The sequence below is a fragment of the Euprymna scolopes genome, chromosome 21, assembly GCF_053919585.1.
Source record: "Euprymna scolopes isolate OS-2025 chromosome 21, ASM5391958v1, whole genome shotgun sequence".
Taxonomy (NCBI): domain Eukaryota; kingdom Metazoa; phylum Mollusca; class Cephalopoda; order Sepiida; family Sepiolidae; genus Euprymna; species Euprymna scolopes.
Genome location: NC_136502.1, coordinates 100,821,032 through 100,844,469, shown reverse-complemented (window position 1 = coordinate 100,844,469; position 23,438 = coordinate 100,821,032). Strand labels below are relative to the sequence as shown.

General features: G+C 35.3%; 1 protein-coding gene and 1 pseudogene across 1 annotated transcript in view; one reads left to right on the top strand and one right to left on the bottom strand.

Moving 5' to 3' along the window:
• LOC145242630 (uncharacterized) overlaps window positions 1-23,438 on the bottom strand; it is a 173,765-nt gene that overhangs the window by 26,216 nt on the left and 124,111 nt on the right. Inside the window, exons 12-15 of the mRNA XM_080105749.1 lie at window positions 17,230-17,283; window positions 12,431-12,573; window positions 6,007-6,217; window positions 4,764-4,951 (exon numbers count right to left, since the gene is read on the bottom strand). Coding sequence (XP_079961875.1) covers window positions 4,764-4,951; window positions 6,007-6,217; window positions 12,431-12,573; window positions 17,230-17,283 — 596 coding nt within the window. The remainder of the gene's footprint in view (window positions 1-4,763; window positions 4,952-6,006; window positions 6,218-12,430; window positions 12,574-17,229; window positions 17,284-23,438) is intronic.
• LOC145243195 (U2 spliceosomal RNA) lies at window positions 14,875-15,008 on the top strand (annotated as a pseudogene).

Genomic DNA, 23,438 nt, shown 5'->3' with positions numbered 1-23,438 from the left:
TTATTCCACTTACCCTGGCAAGGTCAACTGTTGTTTTCAATTTTGACCCCTTAGCAGTAATTTTTACCGGCTAAAAATAAAATCAAAGCGAAAATGCTACCGGTCCAAATACCCTATATATCAAATTTCAACTAGACTAAATATTCAGATAGGAGTTTGGTAGAGAATTTTCGTGCGCTAGAACCTTTCATCTTAAATTCTGAAGCAATATGAATATTTGAGATCACTAACAAAAAAAAAATGAAAATGGGATTTTACTTCAAGCTAAAATGCATACAGGTATCTTATTCTACATATCATGATGGAACATAAACGTTACAGATGAAAATAGAATATTTAGATTCAGTCAAATTAGTACAATGTGAAGAGGAAGTGGGGTACTCTATAAATGAACATGTATGCATACATCCCGTTTTAGAAAAAAAAATGCGCCTTCAGAAGTACAGATGGGTATATATTTTGTGAAAATATATTTCCACAGAAAATTTGCGAAGATGTCTAAATTCTGATCAACCGAACAAAATTGACCAGAAATTAAAACCGGTCAAATTGCACGATAAGATAGATATTAAGATAGAACTTTTTTTTTCTTTTTACTTGGGAGTCACCATTTATCAAGGCCTGGAGGCCACTCGAGGATAAGGTTAATGAATGTGAGGTGGTAGTGTAATAATCGTTAATGGTGTAAAGTTTGGTGGAATTTGATTATGCAAAGGGACTAAATCAAGAACTTGTTTACCTTGGACTTAAAAGTTATTCTGTAGTCGGCCTGGAAGCAGGCCAGTGGAACAGTGTTCCGCGGGCGGGAAGTTTCAGGAAAAAAAAAACTTCATGAAATCTCCGTTTAGATTTAGGCACAGAGTGGGGTAAATTGTTGATACTGGTTGTAGCTGGTAGAGTTTTTTTTTCTTTGGCGAGGAGAGACTACAGATTAAAGCTCATAGGAGCACTTGCCATGAAAATGAACATGGAGCAAAGACAGGCTCGCAACGTCTCTTCTGTGGGAAAGAGTTTGCAGAGAAGAGAAAAGAGCATTTTACTATCAAGTAATATTACAGGAGTAGATGGCAGGTGACGGTGGTTAACGCCACGGATTGATGACCTGGTTGTTGCAAGTTCGACTCCATTTAGTTCCACAAAAATCACTTTCACTTAGAATGGGAATGTTTTCGTGGTCGCCGCCGTAAGTACCCGATGTCTTTCTAAAAAAGACTAGAAAAATATCGGGGAAACCAATGCCAACAATAGACTCTTCGGATTCATACGAAATGATACAAGTCATTTTAAATTTTTATTCACCTCAAACAAGACGATGTAAGGAGCTACTGTTATTATAGGGGTTCCTTAAGTGGAGAGTTATGCAGTAAGATGTTTGTTCACATTACATTTAAATTTCTGCAAGTTTGTACTGTCGACGAAGCAGGGAAGGAATTCCAAAGTTAAGCGGCCCGAGGAAAAAGATCCATAAAAGTAAAATGTTTCCCGGCATTTGGGAATCTCTATAAACCTGCAATATGTTACATGTTTATTGGGATGTGTAAATGCATCCTACGGGCGGCAGGTATGCAACGGGGGGGGGAAATATCTAGCAAAGTAAAGAGATTACAAAAAAAAAAAGTAAATAAAAAATAATTTGATCACCCAACATTTTATTTCTCTATTTGAAAAAAAAAAATTGTTTTAAATTGTCATAGTGGGGAAGGTCATCTCAATATTCCATAAGAATTTTTCACTTCATGATACAAGCAGCAAGTGAAAAATTATTTCAGCAATCTGCCCCACTATCAGTCATGCCGAGAAATTTAAAGTCCTTGAAAAATTAATGTTCCTTTAGGTAAAAGGTTTTATACTGTGATTGTACTTGAGATTTTCCAAAATTAGTGTTCATACAAGATGGTGGATGTCAGTTTTTTTATGCCCATTAATAAACACCTAATAATCATAAGTGGTTTCAGTGTGGTCGAAGTAATATACATTCCAGTACGAGGGACGGAAGTTTAGTTTTTGTGTCTAAGTAACAAATGAGCCTTAAACCAACGGACGATTTGTGTTTAGTTTGAATATGCTGGTTCTGATTTACAAATGTCTTGATTCACACTCGTTTCCGTCAATTGAACGAAAGCAGCATCATTGTACCGTTTCCCGAACTAAAACGTTACTTATGGTTTTGTTTGAAAGCGAGAATCCTGTGAAAGCAACGATAGACCTCCGAATTGATACTGCAACTGGTGTTGGAATCGAGCACAGAATTCAGACGTAGACAACAGGTGGACGATCATAGCCTGTATGGTGAATGCATAAACACCTTCACTGGATAGAGGTGGGATTTTGTCGCTTGTCTGGTTATTCGCTGGTATTTCCGTTGAGTGCGTATAAGTACAGCAAGTTCATCAGGGCACATTCCTTGGTAGTTCTTGTAAGACGAATACAGGGATGCAACATTGCGGTGATGGGACAAGAATTAGGGTTTGGTCGCCAGTGTGGATTTTTATTAGGTCAGAGACTAATTTATTCCGTTCTCTCGTAATTATAAACTAGTTTTTGTTTACTAAGTAGGATTAGCCATTATTAATAGCTAGTGTTTTCATCCGACAAAAAAAAAAGGGTACTCTTAAACCTCGTAACGCATACAAAAGATAAATATTTCTAAGAAGCATACAACGAAAAGGAATACGATAGCGTGTGCGTTATTTTGTGTCATTCTTACATCTTTTTTCTTCCGAGAGACCGTCGTTTAATTGTTATGCCACCCCATTTCTTGTAAGAAATAATTTTACCAATAATTTTTTATAAGTTTTGGTCCAAGCTGATGCACTCGAATCATATGGATATATTTTTTACTTTTGAAATCAACTTTATATTTAAGAATCGTTAGATTATAATAATCAATACGAAATTTGCATAAAATATATTTAAACGTATTTTACGACCGGGTCATGCTGGACGTCCCTTAGCTTAGATAAATACATTTGCAGTTTTAACAAAAGAGCTACAATAATATCAGGGAGTCTGCATTTACGCAGAACATGTACAGAATGTCAACATCAATATATTACATATGAATGAGTCCGCTGTGGAATTTCCACAGGTCTCGGTTTAGTGAAAAGGAATTATCCCTCGCGAAGTTTCACGTTATGAAATACTAGTAGAGCAACTCGGCATTCCTCAAAGTTCTAGTTTCGGAAATTACGGAAAGTATCGAAAGTCTGCTCAGTATTATAATTTGACATATTTAAATTCATTTGCAAACACGGGAGGTGACAGTGGTCAAGTGTTTAACGACACGGACTGACGACAAAGGTGTCCAAGTTCGAATCCAGTTCGTTCCACAGAAATTCTTTGGTAACTTTTACGTGGTCCTTCCTGTAAGTACCCGATGTCTTTCTAAAAAGAATTCTGGCGAGAAAAATACTGAAGAAATCAATGTCAACAACAGAATCTTCGGGTTCAGAGGATGATATTCAACCAAAATCAGATGAAAATTATGCTCGTGTTGAACTGACTATTCCTACAAACATCGTGCTAAGCGAGTAATCTATGTAGCCTTTATGATGTAACTAGCCTGTGTGTTTGTTGAAGGTGTATGTTGAGAAAAAAATGTGGTAGTAGGCAGGCTTGAACCCGTACTGCAAAGGAAAAAAGTGACGCCTTTGCCGTTGCGTCCATCGCCAAACCGAAATCAAAAAGAGGGAGGACTTTCGAAAATATCTGGGGGGGGACCCCTCCTTGTAGAAAAGTGCCCAGTTGAGGGTGAAGGAATTAATGTTTTTAGCCAATTTTTCGATATTTGTCGTCCGAAGTGTCGAGCTTCAAAACGAAACCGATCTCGTGAAATACATTACATACAGGTGAGATTTATATTATAGATGACCCTATAATTGCAACATATTAATCAGACTGCACGCCACTTAATGCAACAGAAGAGAGACATTTTTTTTAGCCACAGGACTGCTGCTGCCTGTCAGTATTGAAAATGTGTCCATTTTCAAAGTGCTATGGCTGATAAATTATTCTTTTAAATAATTACATTGAAATATAAAAAAATTTCAGTCAGATTTTTTTTTTTTTTTGTAAGAAAAAAAAAATTACGAAATGAAATGGACTTCCTTTACTTTATATATTAGATTAAAAACAATAAAATACGCAAATTACTAAAAATTGTATAAAATTTTATGCGGTTTCGAGTTTTCATTTAAGGGTGAAAGTCAATTTGGCATGAGATACATTCGCTTCACGCAATGATCTTAATGTTTTTATTAAAATCGCTTGAGACAAGGCATGAAGCCACTTGATGTAAAGAGCTAACAAGAACGAAGGATAAGTATCACAAAGACAGGAAATGTCTATTGATTATAGTCTTGGAAAGATCAAGGTTGTAGTTGTTAGGTAAACAGCTAAAGAGTAACAACATTGCAGTTCTTGGAAAGAAGCTACTAGAATAGAAAGTCGTATTACAATGAGGCATCATGGTTGCAAACTGATAAAAACCACTAGACGAACGAGTTATACAACTAAATGTATATATTAAACTATACTATTTGTAAAGAGATGCAATGTCACTTTAGTTCTTCACTAAACTAACAATATTCTGGAAAGTGTCAGAAAATAATGACCAAGTATTGTTGCACATAACTTTGCCTTGAGCTAAATTTTCACATTTGTGTCTAATAAAAAAAAGAAAAATTGTTTTAAATGGTACGAAAACTTCCAGTATTTAGAAATGATATTGTGATTTAAACTGAAAATGAATGAAGGTTGTTTACTTCCGGCCGAAATGTCCGGAGATAATTCTTGAGGTCTCCCAACGGACAGTACTCCAAAATCAATGCAGGGGTTTCGCTGTCGAAATAACAATAGCCAATCATGTTGACCACGTGACGATTCGGGCCGATTTCCTTCATAGCGTCGATTTCAAGCAACAACATTTTCCGATCATCTACAGAAGCATTTTCTGGCGGATAAGAAAATATGAAAAGGATTAACGGATTTTACAAAGGAACTGAAACGAATTCTTGTTAATGAGATTTTACAAACTTCCATGCATAATTTATTAGATTGACGAAGAGGAACAGAGAGGGAGGAATAGAGAGGGAGAAGACAGGGTATGCGAGGCCAACAGAGGGTTTTATGGAGCGACAGGGAGAAGGAAGAGGATAGACAGTATGGGGATCGACGAATTGAGAAAAGGCATTTCTAGAAAAGAAAGATTGTGCAGGTGTGAGAACACTTCCCAACCTATATACTCGATGCGTATTTGATCTACAGACTTGCAATTTTGTATATAAGAAAATCAAACATGTGGAAAACTTTAATCGGTTTTCATCCAGAAAACTGTTTTACGAATGTGCATGCGTGGCCGTGAAAAATGACAGATTTATGTTAAGAATAAGTAGGTTTGAAAACACTTTGAAAAGACCATGTCAAGCTGGTTATTTCTCTTTAGGTTTTGGTTTTGGAGAGAGTTACTTGGTGACAGTCTCATCTTCACGTTATTAACGGATGGATCTTATTGGAGAATATTTTATCGTCGATATTGATAGCAGGGGTCGCTTTGCTGAAATTGCATGCCTGCATAAAAATAAGCGAACTTTTTTTTTTAGTTTTCATTTAATACTAAAAGAGCATGTCCAGTCCAGTCCAGTCCAGACCAGATGAATATACATTACACTTGGACATTTAGTTTTTGTAGCTCTATTTTTATTTTGGTTTAACGTTTTGACACAACCAAGTTTTCTAACTCTCAGAAAAACCTGGTGGATATTTATGACGTTTGTAAAATATCACAGCATCTGCATGACACGTGGGCGCTTTCCCCCAAGTACTAGTTGTATACAAGCTTAATTAATGTAGAAACCCACAGCTTCCCAAAAAGGGAGCTTCTTCATTATGCTACATATGCAGATACAAATTTTTTTAAAATGTTTTGAATGATCGTCTTAATAAATGAACTTATTTCCCAACACATACGGCACGAGATGGAAATGGCAGATTTTGGACAACTCTTACCTTTTAGTGTTTTTACAGCAACAGTTTTCTTCAGAAAAGTTCCAGAAGTAGTTGTAAGGGCATAAGCGGCTTTCAATACTTTACCAAACGCCCCTTCGCCAATGACGTCCAGAAGGTGCAGATGGTCCTTGTTCAATTCAAATCGGTCTTGCGGACAAAATGGTCGCGGAAGGGGCCGCCTTAGTTCGATAGGCCGAATCTCTGGACCCTCCTGAAGTCAGAAGATAAAAGGATACGAGTATTATTACAGAACTGACGCAAAGGTTGCAGTATTCATATCCGCATTATGGTCGCTCGCCTTAAAAACAAGTTATACCTACCAATACACAAACATAAGTAAACCTTTTCTTTAATCCTAAATACTAATAGAACAGTTTTGACGCGGTTTTATAACGCTGAAAGGAACATTGGTTGGAATAGTTTCCACCCAAAAATGTTTAGTTGTAATTTATTGGTTATAGTCTGCCAAGGATTGTACTTTTCTAGCCAGATGAAGAATATTTAAAATACCTCGTATTCCCAAATGGTTTGCATTGTGTCTAACACCAAGAAATCGCAACAAACATGTTACATATTGGAGTCCCTACGTCAGTAGCTATTAACTAGTGTGAATTTTGGCAAGGATCGCTCTATGTACATAATAGATCAGTATAACGGAATTTTTCCCAGAGATGAGTAACAAAGTTGAGGCAGAGGTGGCAACAGGTAAAATGGGAGAAAGCAGCGAACGAATGACGTCACGATTTTCGAGCTTAAAGAAAACTAAGATTTTCAAGTGAATCTATGGAAGCCATGCGACTGAGACATCAATGATGTAGAAAACTGATAATCTCAACGAATGTTACTAATGTCTGTCCGCATGCGTTGCTCATGCCAGGAAGTTAAGTAAATAATTAGCTAAGATAATGTTATTCTTTTTGAATTTCCTTAATACATTCCAAATACAATATTTGAAATTCGGCAAACGTCTGACTTGTCTTAATGCAAAGAGTTTATTAGTCTCCTTTAAACAAACAAGACGATAAACGGCCATTCGTGAAATGCAGCAGAAAGAAAGCGCATCGCTGGACAAAATAAAAGGTCATCGTCTAAACACCCCAATTGTATAATTCCAGTTAGATAAAAGCCTTAAGATTAAAGGTGTCATATATTAATGGTTATTTTTCGTTCAGGGGCATGCTGTTTGGTAGGGTTAATAGTCAGATAAGTTGAATGTGGAAACTGGAAATAAGAAAACCAGCTGAAGGATATAATCATGGAATGAAGGATATAATCATGGAATGAAGGATATAATCATGGAATGAAGGATATAATCATGGAATGAAGGATATAATCATGGAATGAAGGATATAATCATGGAATGAAGGATATAATCATGGAATGAAGGATATAATCATGGAATGAAGGATATAATCATGGAATGAAGGATATAATCATGGAATGAAGGATATAATCATGGAATGAAGGATATAATCATGGAATGAATGATATAATCATGGAATGAATGATATAATCATGGAATGAATGATATAATCATGGAATGAAGGATATAATCATGGAATGAAGGATATAATCATGGAAGGGAAACATGGCTGTTAAATTATACATCAAGAGCAATTCGGCAACATATGAAGATTGGCTCTAAAATAAAAGTCGAATTATCCCAGATTTGATTTCCATCAACTTCAAAAGTTTTATGCAATCAAAAAGAGTTTCTTGAAATAAGTTTGATTTATTCTGCGGCAATTCAACCAAACCAACACAATAAGTTATTAGTGACAACTTGTCGCTCTCATAAGTCGAATTTATAAAGGTACGAGCAGGCCGCCCGGCACTGCCCGGTCGTAAAATACGCTTAAATGATATTGATTTATGCAGTTTTCTTATCAAAGTAGAACCCCAGGATACGGCATCAAGAATTAGTAACAAAATACAGTACAGTATATAATACACATGTATAATCAAATAACATAACATCGTAAGGCGGGGCAAATACCATAAACAGGGACCAAAAAAAAAACATCGTATTCCACATCGTAACCTGAAAACATTGTATCCTAGAGCCACTGTATCCTGTATATCATATTGGACCCAACATATAGTAATGATTTAAAAAGTAAAAAACAAAACTTAACTTTCGATTTCCTTTTTTCGTTTGACATTAATGCCTGAGCTATGAAGACATGTTTGCTGCAAGGCTAAAAATTGAAACAAACTAATAGCTATTACGTTACGCATGCATATTCGTAATGCCGTCGTTCGACCTTCACTTGCCAAATTCCATTTGTTTAATTTTCACACTTTTGCATCGATTTCCCCGGCTAAAACCAAAATATAAAGTTTCGCATGGGTTCGAATACCCTATATATTAAGTTTTATGTCTGTAGACCAAAACAGACAGGAGTTTTGTAGACAAAGTTTTATATAAATGCATATATATATATATATATATAAAGCTGAACGTCTGTGTGTGTGGTCACGAATAGGCTCCTATATCGTTGACTGTTATAGAAAACTGATCACAATGATAGATTATCGAGACACAGAAATGGGTATGTTTGATCTGGCATAATGATGATCCATTAAAATTGCGCCTGGTCCACTAAGTATGGAAATAAAAAAATTTAAAATAAAAAAACGTTTACGAGTGTTTTTGATATAGATATACATAATACTTTGATAAGTATGTTTTAACTTAAATAGGGATGGTATAAAATTGTGGGGTCTGCGTTCGCGTCTGGCCTCCATAGAATGGAAATAGGCACAAACTTTAATAAAGACTTTTCATATATATCTGCGTAAGAATACTTTGATAATTATGTTTCAGTTTGAAGCAATATGGTATAATAAAATTATGGGGTGTTCGTTCGCGCCTGACCTTCATAGAATGGAAATATGTCACAAAGTTTAACAAGGTTTTTTAATATAGATCCACAGAATATTGTGATAAGTGTTTCAGTGTAAACAGGTATGGTATAATAAATTATGGGGTTTATCTATTTTATTTTTACTTTCATATTTTGCTTTGGTTTTGATATCCCCAAATTCGAAGCTATCTCTTTACAACCCTTCCTTTTCATAACCTATCATACTTTCATAAATCAGAGTCCATTTTCTGTAGGCTGTTTTTGAACCCAGTCAACGACTGGTACTTTTGCTAGAGTGTATATATAACTACTTCATTTATTCGCATAAATTTAATATATGAAAGTATAGATTTATGCGTAAACTTTAAGTATTTACTTCAAAAGTGCTCAATACATAGGAGCTTATAAATTACTATATATATATATATATATATATATATATATATATATATATATATAGAGAGAGAGAGAGAGAGAGAGGTTTGTGTTTACTATAACCTTTTCACGTAAATATTACGCAAGTATAAATCATGTAGAATATCCGCATAAATTACATGTAATAGTAAACTAAAGATGGTCATTCCATAAAAATACCGAAAAAACTAATAGGGAATTAATTAAAATGAATGTTTAAAAGAATATGCAAATTAGCTAGATCTTTGGCAGATGGATGCAATTCCACGGCCCATATATAACAAAGTTGTATCTTTAAATAAATAGAAATGGTTTTAATATGAAAATCAATACACAACAAAAATTATAGGAGTATAGCTAATATAATCGAGCAATATCTGAAAACCAATAAAATAAATTAGTAGCTTCTAATATTTATTCAGTGAAAATTTCTATGTAATCTATTTCTTGCAGGAATTTTGAATATTAATTTGTATTCATAGATTTTGGTCATCTTTATGTTTTCTAGTCTTTCCTTTTCATATGAACTTTATTTTTTAATAATTTTCATTAAAAAAAAAAAAAAGAAATAAAAGCTTATGCTTTAGAGCTTGTTTTACGGCATATCAACCCTTTGTCGAACTTGAGTAAAAATCCTTCATTACTACGATTTCCTATGTGAGGAGGAGCACTTTGTAGGTGCAGTGGAGGAACAGGGGGTCTAAACTGAATTGGTTTCTACAGATGATTGTCGTACTTGCGGAGTTGTTAATCGCTGAACAGTGCGTACAAATTACTTGCTATCACAGGAAGGGAAATATCTATTGACGACTCGCAGAGATGAGTAACAAAGCGGCAAGACGTCAGACTGGATCTGGTTAAAAAGAAACAATTTGTGTTGAGAAAATTAGCTTACACCAGTATCAATACGACCAGTTGGACGCCCCATCACCTCAAAAGGTGGAGTAGAATAGTAATGGCCGAAACTGAAATGGCTCCTTTTGATGATCGTGATACTGAATCCGATTACGGAGTTGTTAGCTACTGTGCACTGAACAGTGCGTACAAATTACTTTAATAACTAACTGGATAACCATAGTGTAAATTTATCTGCTGAACACTGGAGGAAGTTTCTCATATCACAGACGACTGTTTAATGCACAGATTGGCTCCTGATATGTACTGCCTTTTTTTTTACATGGTAGTTACCACTTTTCAAGGCCCGGAAGCCACTCGGGGATAAGGGTTATTGCGTGTACAGTAATCAATGGGATAATATCGTAGTAATCGCTAGTAATGGAGATTTGATGAAGTGCATTATCAGGAATTTGTTTACGTTGGACATCCAAGTTGTAGTCAGGTGGGAAACAGGCAAACGGAACAGAGTTCCACAGGCGTGCAGTTCTAAGAAAGAAACTTTGTTCATGGAATCTACGTTTTGATTTAGGAACAGATAAAGAATGGGAAACATTGACAGTGGTTTCAGCTAGACGGGTGTTTTCCGTGAAATATTTGCGAGGGGGGACCAGAGATTGGAGCTCAGACGAGCACTTGCCATGGAAATAACGATAAAACAAAGACAGGCTCGCAACGTCTCTTCTGTGAGAGGTTGCAGGGAGAGAAAAGGGCATCCCCACTAAGCCACGAAGAATTTTGTACTCTGTCAAGGCAGGATAAGCTGTTTTTAGCAGCTCCTGCCCAGATGTGGCAGCAGTACCTCATCCTTGGATGTACTTGGCTTTTATATAGAAAGAGAATTGCATCAGCAGTGAGATCTTCTGGAGCGATAAAAGGATCCTACCATTTTTCCAGCGACCTTTGCAACAGACGATGCACGTGTTCCATTTAAGATCAGGAGTAAAGGTCAATGCCAGAAGCTTGTCAAAACATGGAGCCTCCCCAAGACGGGAGCCATCCATTTCAATTGATGCGAGATGGAGATCAGAGCGTTGATGTAAAGATTGCTTTTCAGGACTGGGAATAATAACTAAAGGGCGACTCCTTACAGCTCTCAAGGAGAGGCCTCAACACCGTATGCACCTGTCATATTTGGAAAAGTCGTTAAAGATTATGGAGTACGTTTGCTAGTATAAATATGTGCTAATTCTCCAAGAATTAGGACCATTTCCACATAACCTGCCTCCGTAAATTGAAGGACAAGATACCAGACACAGGTTTGAGCCTGATCAGGTCTCCAGTTAACATACACCATGCTGGAACAGTATCAGGTTCGTTAGGCAAGTCATATCTCCTGTCAGATTAAAGGCAAAACAGCTCCTTTATGGTAAGCTGACCAAGGGTAAAACAAAACGTGGGAGGTCAGCAGAAATGGTCCACGAACAGCTTGAAATGTCCCTCAAACGATTCAGTTTGTATTCTGACTCCTGGAAAAGCCTAGCTAAAAGCAAATGCTCCTGGCATACTGCAAGCCATCACGGAGGTGAGAACAGTACGCCAGGATCTACATGCATTGAGGAACGCAAGAGGAAATGTGCTATTCGAAAAGACGGCAGTCAGCATTTCTGCTACAGAATCAGCAAGTGCCAAACAAGTGAGAAACTTCAGAGCACAGATCGGATAGACGAGCTATTCCGCACCCATAAAACTATATGATCACGGTCGTTTTCGCTAGAAGTGGACGAATATCAACATTTGCTAACAATCTGGCGTTGTGTTGGAAAAAAAGGAATAACCTCAGACAAGGAATCACGAAGACTAATAAACTTTGAATACAAGAAATCGTAAGAAAAAACGATATTTAATCGGGTATGATAGACTGTAGTGTGGAGGAAGCGATTTGAACGAGAAGACATTGAAAAGAAAGATCTGGTAACGCTTTAATTAAGCAATGTGCTTAAAACGTAATTAACTCCTCACTTGTTCCAGCCCACTAGACGATCATGGTCTAATAAGTCATTCATCTAAGATCTATTAGATGTATTTATTGAATGCGTAATAAGGAGTTATATTGCTACTTTTATTAAGGAGATCGAAATCGTCCCAGTCGCTAAGATAACGCAAACTTGTTGAGGACTCACGAAAATAAGTAGAATTCTAAAATCATTAAACAGAAAATTATTAAAAAGAAAAATCTACAGGCTATATCATGCATAAGTAGAATATCAATAAAGTTTGAAAAATAAAACTAGAAAGTGATTACTTACGTTTGAAACTGGTTTCGTTTGAGCGTAAAAGTTCAATTTTCTTCTATAGAGAAAAAACAGGAGAAGGACAAGTACGGTAAGAAAGGTCAAGACGGCAATCGGAATGGTTATGGCCAACACATCAGGAGACGCCGAATTATTAGCTGAAATAAAAGTGCGGAAAACTGTAGATAAATATGTATAGTTACTATAAGTCGACGTGACATACTTTTGAGATAAGTTTCGTAATTGACATGCCAACGTTGACTCCATTATTCAAACGGAAGTTTTGTCAGTAAAATTAAAGACTTAAATATGCATTTGATGTTGGTGTACGAGGGTCGTTCCAACGCTAAAGCTTCCTAATTTTTATTTTAATTAAAAAGTTAAAGGGCTACGAAGACGGGGGTTTACGATTAAACCAAGCAACATTTTGTGCTCCAGTTTTTGTTTTTCTCCATAGTCTGTAACAGCAAACAAAAACTTTTGCAAATCGATGCTTCTATGCTACGCAATTCGGCCACAACTGACCAATTGGTTAGCAAAGCGGGTGAATTTCATCTGTCCTATAGAAACTATTTTTAGCCTCTGAGGAGAGGAAAAAAAAAAAAAAAAACTTTCGCCGATTGTCCACTGGGCACAACAATTCAACTTTCGACGGAGAAGCTCACGACGCACTGAGTAGTTCGATATACCAACCTACGTCGAAGCAACAGCTTACTTCTTCCTGGCCGGTCTACTTCCTATATCTGTTTACTAAACCTTTTTTCGTACTTTTGTCTTAAAGAGGTGTTCTTGTGTTCTTGAATTAATAATAAAAGTAAAGCATCAATAACTCCTAAAAGTCAGGAATTCAATGGCGCATCCGTTTCTGACGCACGTCCATGACAGGGGTTGATTTCTTAAAGTATCACACCAATATTTGCAGAGAGACGAAACTTTCAGGTTATGAATGCGTAAGTTATAACAACGCAATTTTCAATTCCTTTGATCCATTTGGGCGGACCTAAAAAAATAGCAGGCATTTTTTAGAATGTTCTCTAGACATGATATTAAGATTTGTTTTTATCGAGATGGTTTACACGAATTTATGAAGCCAATTATAAAAATGGGCAATTTTACGAAGTGCATTAAACAAAAACAATAAAACAAAAGCACAATTTGTTAAACTCCTTGGACTTTTGATAATAAACCTCCTTGGACATGTATTCAAAATCCACGTAACCCAGGGTAACGTGGTAGGTATATTCGTCTAGATCAAAGCGGGTACCATATCGTAAGGTCTGCATTTGCGCTTCCCTGGTGTTAATAAAGAGACCGTAACAGTTATTTCATCATTTTACAATAAAAATAAAAAAAATAACGTTAAGGCGTTGAAGGCTTGAAGCAACAACGCACAAAAACCATTCATAGAAACGCCACATGTGCCTCTAAGGTTAAAGACTATTTGCACAGATTTATTTCAGTGAATATCAATGAATTTACAATCGCCCCACCCCACTAAGAATTTTTTTTTTTTAAGTATCAAATATAATATGGTATTATGGATTACAAACATGTCATGGTGTTCCATATTCAATCCCGGGCAACACTGAGTCTTCATCCCAATTTGCGCATGTGTGTGCGTACATATAAGAAGCTAAACACTGTGTGCGCTAATAAAACCAACATGTTTAGATTTACTTTGCATGAAGCTTTTAATATAAAGGACTACAATGTGAAAAGAGATAAACTGTTTTAGCATCGATGTACATAAGGTGATCTTAACACCGATTGTTTGTCTGCCCGTTCTATTTTTGTTCAAAAACTACGAAGTCGATCCGACTGAAATTTTGTATTAACTTTGGTTATACGGTGCAGCGAACTAAGTATTATGGTATGTTTGATGAATTCATAGAGATTAACATTGAATGCAAAAATGGGCACAACTTTAACCATATTCAACCATCATTCCTTATAAAGGACTAATTTTAAGTCAATGTACTGTAATTTTTGCCCATTTTAATCGGGCTAAAAATTCGTACAATACACAACTTCACCCCATCTCCCATTGATCTATATATTAATACGATGTTGTATGTGTGTTATTTTCTGTGTCACGCTTACACCCGGGTCGTTTAATTGTTATGTATTACCATTTCTTGTTATAAATAATTTCACCAAGAATTCTTCAAGTTTTGGTTTCGGTTATAGCTGATGGCACTTGAGTCATCTATTTTTTTTTTTTTTTTTTGTAAATAATTTTATCAGGAATTCTTCATAAGTTTTGGTTTATGTTGTGGCTGAAGGAACTCAATTTATATATATTTCATAAGTTTTGATTTCGATTCAAGCTGATGCACCCAAGTCATGAATTATTTTAGTCGCGTGCAAGCGACTGAGTCGGTCCGTCCGTAACACTTTTGTGCTTGGCCTTTTTGATTAAGATCAAAGGTCTGTTAATAGATGCTGTTCTTAGCTTTTTAAGTTTTTCTTGGCCTTTTGGCCAAGATCAAAGTGTAGTATCTGTTCTTACTACATGCTGTACTTATGTTTGTAACTGATATAAAGTGGGGGGGTCACTTTTCTGTATTAATTTAATGTAAAATGATCACCCACTTTACAACCAGTCTCAAAGCCATTCAAGTCATTCTCCAGATCATTCAAGTTGTTTTTGATAGATTCCAGTTATTTTTTAAGCATTCAGGTCATTCTTAAGGTCATTCAATCCATCCTCAAGTTCATTAAAGTCATGCTAAGTCATTTACTTTTTATTTATTTAAGTCATTTCAGGTCATTTTAGTTTATCTTTAAGAATTTCATGTCAATCCTACATTTACGCATTCATTTATTACACGAGAGTACGCGACTAATGGCTATCGGCCTTGTTATTTTGGAAATCGCAACTTTATAACAAAGATATAGAACATTAACTCAATATATACGATAGCTGCAAGAATTAAAATATATTTAAGCGTACTTTACCACCGGGCTACGTCTAGCGTCCTTGCTAGCTTAGATAAATACTTCGCAGTTTTAAAAGAGCTACAACAATATCAGAGCGTCTCCATTGACGCTGAACATCTAAAGAATGGCAACATCAATATATATATATATATATATATATATATATATATATATGAATGACTCGTGTGGAATTTCCACAGGTCCCGCTAGTCTTAAATTGTTATGTGCCTTAATTTCTGGTGTGAAAAATAACGAAAGAACCGACTAAGTACTTTTTACTCTACTTAAAATCGGATACAAGTTTTAAAAATCTATTCTCATTTGGAGAGGTATGAAAAATAGTCTTGCCAAGTCTTTTCGGTGTATACCAAGGAAAAGCCCCCTTTGATTAATACTTCCTAAATTCTAGTTTCATTCTAAAACTATAGTCTGAAAATATATTTTAAAATGTTTCCATTGCAAAACATTAAATAAACATTTAAAAGCAAAGACAATATGCAAACTTTATATCAAACCATTCTGAACAAAAAGTTGCAAAGACTAAAAACATTTTGATAACATTTTAAAAATATTCCGAAAAAGCATTACTAAGCAAAGACTTCATGTAGAGTTTTAAAATTAAACTGCAATTATGTAAGTATTAATCAGAGGAGACTTTTCTTCGACAAACACAGCCAAGACCTCCGCTTAACAGAATGCGGAAGTCAAAGAGTTTTATTTAACGCTAGCTTTGGTGCCCGGAGGTGTGCGTGTTGAGCAAAAAAATAGTAGGCAGGCTCGAACACTTATCGCGAAGGAGGAAATAAACGTGGAAAAAAATGTGACGTCGCCGAACCGGAAGTGGCGAAGGTTTAAATTGAGGCTAATCAATCGAAAACATGGGATGACTTCCGAAAATATCAGCGAAAAAGCGACCCCTCCTTGTAGAAAAGTGCCCAGTCGAGAGTGAAGGAATTAATGTTTTTAGCCAATTTTTCGATATTCGTGGTCTGAAGGGCCGAGTTTCAAAACAATCCCGATGCCGTGAAAATCCGTCGCCTCTGTCGAATGTTTTAGGCAGACATACAAACATACATACATACATTTAAACAGACAGGTGAGATTTATATTATAGACTAGTCTGGGTGCCGGCGGTGTATGTTGAACAAAAAAGTTATAGGCAGGCAGGCTTGAACCCGTGACATGAAGACAGAAGTGGTGTGTGTAAGGGTGTTGGTTGAGAGGAAAAAAAAAAAAACGTGACGCATTAGCCGTTGTGCCCATCGCCAAACCGGAAGTGACGTAGGTTTAAATTAAGGCTAGACAATTGAAAAGCGATAACTGGAAAATATCGGGAAAAAAAAGCGATGAATGAATGAATTCATGAATACATACAGGTGAGATTTATATTATAAATAATCATAGTGATGGGACGATTCTAATATTTTCCCCCCCCCGATTCCGATACAATTACTGATTCTGTTCTAAAATCACCTAGAGATTCACTGAAGAGTCCTCACTATCTAAATATAAATAGATTTTCAATTTGACAAACCGATGTTTTTCCTTTTATGTAATGTATTTAAGATCTTAAACTCTTTGCGAGATTAGCATCTATATTTTTCACTCGTGCCAGTAATCGAAAATTAAATTTAAAAAAGTAAAAGAATCGTTTTTGGAATATGAAATCATGCTGGAATCTTTCTGCTTCCGATACCCGCAAAGCACCCGATTTTTTCGATTCCGATTGATCGTGCCAACACTAATATGTTGAACTGGTGTCCGTGTTAATTAAAGGTTAAACTTTAAACTAATCTATCATAAAATTCAAAATGCAGAATTAATATTTTAATTTTGAAGCATGCTAGTTGACATCATCCAAAACGAGAACTGACCTGTAGACTTGCTGACCGGCTGAGATTTCATCATGTAAGTCATGTTACTTGAAGCTGCAAAAGAAAAAAAATTTTTAAAAATCAGATAACTTTAGCGAAGCTCCTATTAATTTAAAACACGCTCAACATTTAAATGAAATAAATGTATTGGTGGATATTAGCAGGAAATTCTGGGAAGAAAAACATTCGATGAGTTGCACACACGAAAATGGATTCAAATGTTAATTCATATTTTCACCATTGTTTAACGGAATGCATAATTTGACTGAAATATCTGAGCAGATATCGGTCAGAGGTTGAGGCAATAAACAAAGGGAATATTAAATACTAGCATTTCAGCCCGGCGTTACCCGGATGTTTGGAGATGTATGTTGAGAAAAAAAAGCGGTCAATTTTTTTTTTTTTTTTTTTTAACTGACCCCTATGCATTTATTGTTTAGGCCTCAAATCAAGTTATTAAGTTAGATTCATGTCCCAGGAACCTATACCTAAAACTTCAAGTGTTTAGACCCAAAATTGGTGGAGGAGTTGGGTAGAGTTCTCAAAGGTCAAATCGTTGAACTTTGACCCCTAAAAAGCCAAATTTCTGTCTGAAAACGGATTACATAGATTTTCCCAAATCTCAATACCCTGTATATCAAATCGAGTCTGTAGATTTAAAATTGACAGAGTTATTGCATAGAGAAATGGACGGCCAGACAGGCAGACTGCAGCAGGCGTCACCATTTCACCACCGTCTAACTATGCACCTCCGCACCTTCCAGTAAACGTCAAAACTGTCACAAAAAAGCTGATTGCCGAAGAGAAATAAAAACTTTATAGATCAACTGTGTTGTGACTTACTTCGCTGTCAGTGTGTATATTGTGCCAGCGACAAAAGTACATGTAAACATATAGACTAGACAAAGGCATTTGGACAAGCGAACACCGCGATTGCGTAACAGTATGATCTGCCCACGTAGTAACGTTATGTAACCGTTTCTAACTAGTTAAGAAAAAAAAAAGCTACAGTAGATTAGTCGTCATCATCCTATTGTAAATGGCAGTGATTAACTCAAATAGCGAGGTCTTTCGTCGTTTTAAAGTTCTTATAGTTATAGTGAACATATAACTCTGTAAATAGTCATGTATTCCCTGCTGCTAAAAAAATTAAGGCTTAAATTATTTTACTGAAGAGTTGCCATTTATTGAGACTATACGAACAAGAATAACGAGATGGATAAACATTTTACTAATGCTGTGAGGGATTGAAAGTCTATACTGCTAACTTAAAACTATCCGGAAAATGTCAAATATCACTCGAGGAATGCGAAGACTAAAGGACAAAAAACTAGAGAGGAAGCAGGAATTACAGTATTGCAGCGCGTAAAGTCAATGTAAAAATCACGTTAGCATTTAGGGAGAGGGCTTTGAGTAAGGATGACGTCATTGAATCAAATGCATATATAGGGATTAATGTCGGAAAAGATGGTGAAGAAGCAGGAAGACAAAAAAAAATGCGTGACAGCCTGTTACGTTCAGCGAACATGGTCCGTGTCATTTGAGATTTTTACGGCGTGTTTTCTGGTGCGGTGTCCTGATAGACAGCCTATTGTTTGGATGCGTGAAATGATTCAAATAAATACCATTTTCCTTTAAGTTTAGCTTTGCGACTGTGTCTACATACGTGTTGGGTCCATTAGAGAGAGATAGACGACTACGTTATGTTTACTTTCAACTAGTTCATCTAGATGATTACCATCGCCAAAGAAGTGATAAAGAATCTTTGCAATCAACGCATATTCGCTCTGACGATAAATCTTGCTTACTTCGCCAGGCACTTCCTGTAAAGCAACTTCCAATACACGTTAGATTTTCCGTTATATGTAAGGCTAATTTTATGTAGAAAAAGCCAAGCATGAAAAAAAAAACTCACCATGACTAAAGTTTGTGTAAAATTTCAAAAGAATCTAAGGCGTGGTTATTGAGAAAAGAGGGAACAAACGAACGGGAACGCATTACTAGATCAATCCCTCTTTTGTTAAGGGGGGGGGCAAAAAATTCGTTAACCTTTCTACAACTAAATATCGCTGCACCCAAAAGGGTGAGCGAAACAATATGGTTGGTGCAAAAAAAAAAAAAATTAAAATAAAAGCTTTCAAGCAGAGAGTTTTGGCATTAAATAAACGGTTGATATGTCGTCAAATAGACTGACAACTTATTAGTCCTGTTCGTTTCCCCATCAACACTAGCCTAATATTACTCAGCCGTTACAATATGGGTGTAGGCTACAATATGGCACAATACTTTTAATTGAATTTTTCGTACTGTCCTTTCAATTTTCGTTACTAATCCTTAAGAACAATTGTCAGTTGGCACCATTAAATTGCATATACCTACAATTTACGCTTCATTTTATTTTGTCTTTTTTTTTTTTTTTATCTTGAACGATTGAATCGTAATTTTTTATTTTATTTATGCGCACACATCTTCTGTGAAAGATATGAACCCGAACTTTCTCTTTCCGAGCTATGCGTAAAATAGTACTTCGTGTTCAATAAATTGTATACAATTTGGTTTTAAAATAGATAGTTTCATTAAATAACCCTTAAAAAGGTGAATATGTCGTCAAACAAACTCAAACTTATTAGTCTTGTTCATTTACCCCTAAACCAGCAGTGACAATATAAGTATAGGCGTATACAGTATTCTTGATAACTTTTCATCCATTCTTTTTTCATATTCCTTTTACTCTTCGTTACTTCCAATGTTTTAAAACATTTTCTTCATAAAATACAAGACTTCTGTTAATATTAATTGGTTAAATACATATTTGACATTCTATACCTAATAATTTTCGTCAAAACAGATGGAGAAAAGATTTGGGCCATCCGTCATTAAAACGCTTTGTGCGAGTTGAGACGTAAAAGTTGTTTTAGTAGAAAAAAAAAACCCCACACACACAGAATTACCAAATTTTTTTTTATGTTGCGTAGGTATCGCTATAAAAAAATAATCGAATTTTATTTTTGTAAATATTGTAGAAAATGTGTTAAAACCTCACATAAACTTTAAAAATGCTATTGTGCAACCGGAAAATCTCTGCACGCACTGTAAATAGTCAATTTAAAATAAAATTGACCAAAGCAAGGGCCAAATGTTGATACAAAGATCAGGAACGTTAATCATATAACTGGTTTATTTAAGCTGAGGTAACTGTTGGCTCTTCGTAAGCATAAGATCGGCTAGTTTTGCTTCAGCTTTTATGCTGATAAAAAGCGGCCGGTTAACTAGTTTCCTAGTTCTATATACGAGAGTCGTTTCAAGAATCAAGCCTTTTTTTATCTTAAAAAAATAGGAAGAACTTCCAATACGTTGGAAAAAAAGTTAAATGGAAGAGCTGTTTAACACAAGCGCTCAGTTATGCTTATTTAATTTATTTTCTACAGTCATCACCATTCTCAATACTTTCTCGCCAGGATTTCAATGACATCTCTGCTTCCGACGCATGTCCATGACAAAGGTTGCTTCCTTAGAGTCTCACCGCCAATATCTGTAACAGAGAGATGAAACTTTCAGGCCATGAATGCATAAGTACAGTCATCATAGCAATGCAATTTATAATCCCCTTCGATCCATTCGGGCGGAATAAAAAATAGGAGGCCTATCAATATATATATATATATTATAAAACTTAAATGACCTTGTAACGAGTGATGTAACCCACTTTTCGGTTTACAACATCCGGTTGCGCATAAACATTAACCCATAATAACGTAAACAAATAAACAAATCGCTTCTTTTGCAGATTTTGACCTGCGCACTGACTAATTAACGTTATTTCGAAATTATTATTTAATATGGGAAGAGTGGGGCGTTTTGCAACTATTCTTTATTACAACTATACTGTCGCTATTTTCTTACAATAAAACAACTAACCCGTTGACAAACAGAACAATTGTAGTAAAGCCAAGTCTACTACTACTACTACTACTCTATCCGTTCCTTTTCCTTCCTTTTATTTTGCTTACATTTCTAGATACAATATAGTTGTACGAGAACGGTGAATTTGTTGACACATTTACTAATCTGTTTCAATGTTAGTGTTATTTTATTTCTTTAGGTTTTATTTTTTTGCTTCAGGTTTTATTACTTTTTTTTATAGATTTTAAGTTTCTATAACTTGGGTGAAGGATTCCAATATGGTTTTTCATTCTTATATTTCTCGTCGGTAGGTTCATGTGCATTTTTGCTGCTAAATGACTTTTGTCGTCGTTCGATTCGTAGGAAAATCGTGTTTAATTTTTTATTTTTGAGCGATTATTCGGAAAAAAATGGGTAACTTTGCAAGAATAGGGAGGATGTTTTTTTTCATGTTTGAGTGATACGTCCGTGATTTCATTTTAATATACTTTCATAAGAAATTTTTTTGTTATGTCAAAAAAAAAAAAAAAATAAATAATTTTCTTTTGCGTCACAAGTGTAACGCTCATAGATTATTTCCATAGCTAATATAACATACTGACTCAACGGGTCACTGGTAGTCTAATTTATATATATATATATATATATATATATATATTCAGTGTCGAAACCGCCGTCTAAATATATCCGTTTTTCTGTACAGTATCACTGGTCGTTATTTGAATACGAAGCATTACAAACTATCTAGCAGTGAAACTAGAATTCTGCTGATTAACGAATGTCTCATACGACCATATTCTTATGATCATCGACATAAAAATTAGAGGCTGTCATGAAATAATCGAGATGAAAGAGGCTGTGACGAGGGTCATTGATACGATCAAACCAAGATAACTTGATGGGGCCGATTTCAGAAGTTGTTGGAACGGAATATTTGCGCAAAGTTTGTTCCAAGGGTTCTCGGAGAAGATCAGAAAAAAAATGACATTTTTGTGAACAAGATTAGGCATCAAGACAGTTCCTCACCCCCCCCCCCTACTTTTGGTTGTTTCCTACCCTCAAGGCAGGACTTTAGAGGCTGTCGTTATGAGACAACTGCGGAGATGAAAGAGGCTGTGACAACAAGGGTCATTGATGCGTTCACACAATAGGACTTTCATCGGGCCTTCCAGAAATTGTTAGAACGATACAAGTGCATTGCAGCCGGAGGAGATTACTTCGAAGGGGACTAGAGTTTCATGCGTGTACTATCAATAAAAATGCCCATAGGAAAATTCTGGAAACTTATTTTAGGCAGCTCGTACGTATGTCCAGAAAAACACTGAATGCGAGTCAAAAGAAAGAAAAAAACACTTGTGCTTATTCTGATTTAGGTTTAAAGATTTATACTTTGTATTTTGATGCTTTCGACTACTGCTGTCAGTAAAGACCCATGGCACAACGAATAAAAGTGCTAAGTATTAGTGATGGGACGATTGTAAAAAATTTTTTCCGATTCCAATACAATTACAGATTCTTAAATTTATGAATAGAGTTTGTCTTTTTTTTACTGTCAAATCTGTGTGTAATGTCCGCATATATTTTCGCAAGCATAAAATATACACTTATGGGAGTGTACACTACAAGAGTAGATCCTTATAAATATTTCTCTCAAACATTTTATTTGTAATTGATTGGAAACAGTAAAGCTAGCTGCCAGAAACCAACCATATTAAGAAATATTGTATAAAATTAATTTAAAATTAAAACAATTTTATATTTGACTTTAAATCTAATTATTAATGTTTGAAAGCATTTTTAGTGACAAATGTTTTACTCAAATTTTTTTTTTTTTACTTTGTAAATTAAACGCGTTCTTTAACAATGATTCAATTAATTTATGCAATTAGTAAACTTTTTATCGCAAGTAAAATAAATTTTCTATTGTATTGATATTATGATCTACAGGTTAAAGTTTTACTAATAGTTTAAACAGTTATTAATGCTAACAATGGCAAGTTAAGGTAAAATATTACAAGAATCGTTTTTGGAATCGGAAATTATGTCGCAGTTTATCAGATTTCGATTAATCCTCAACAACACTAAGTATTAGTTGTAACAATCTTTTTGAGATTGCAGGTTCGATCCTTAGTACGGGTGCTAATAAAATGTAATTATAAATTACGACTTCTACGATGGGGCGAGAACAAATTCTGTAGATAAAAGGGTTTTGTTTGAAATTCTATACACATTCAACTTGCATAGTAAACATTCAACTTGCATAGTAAACATTCAACTTGCATAGTAAACATTCAACTTGCATAGTA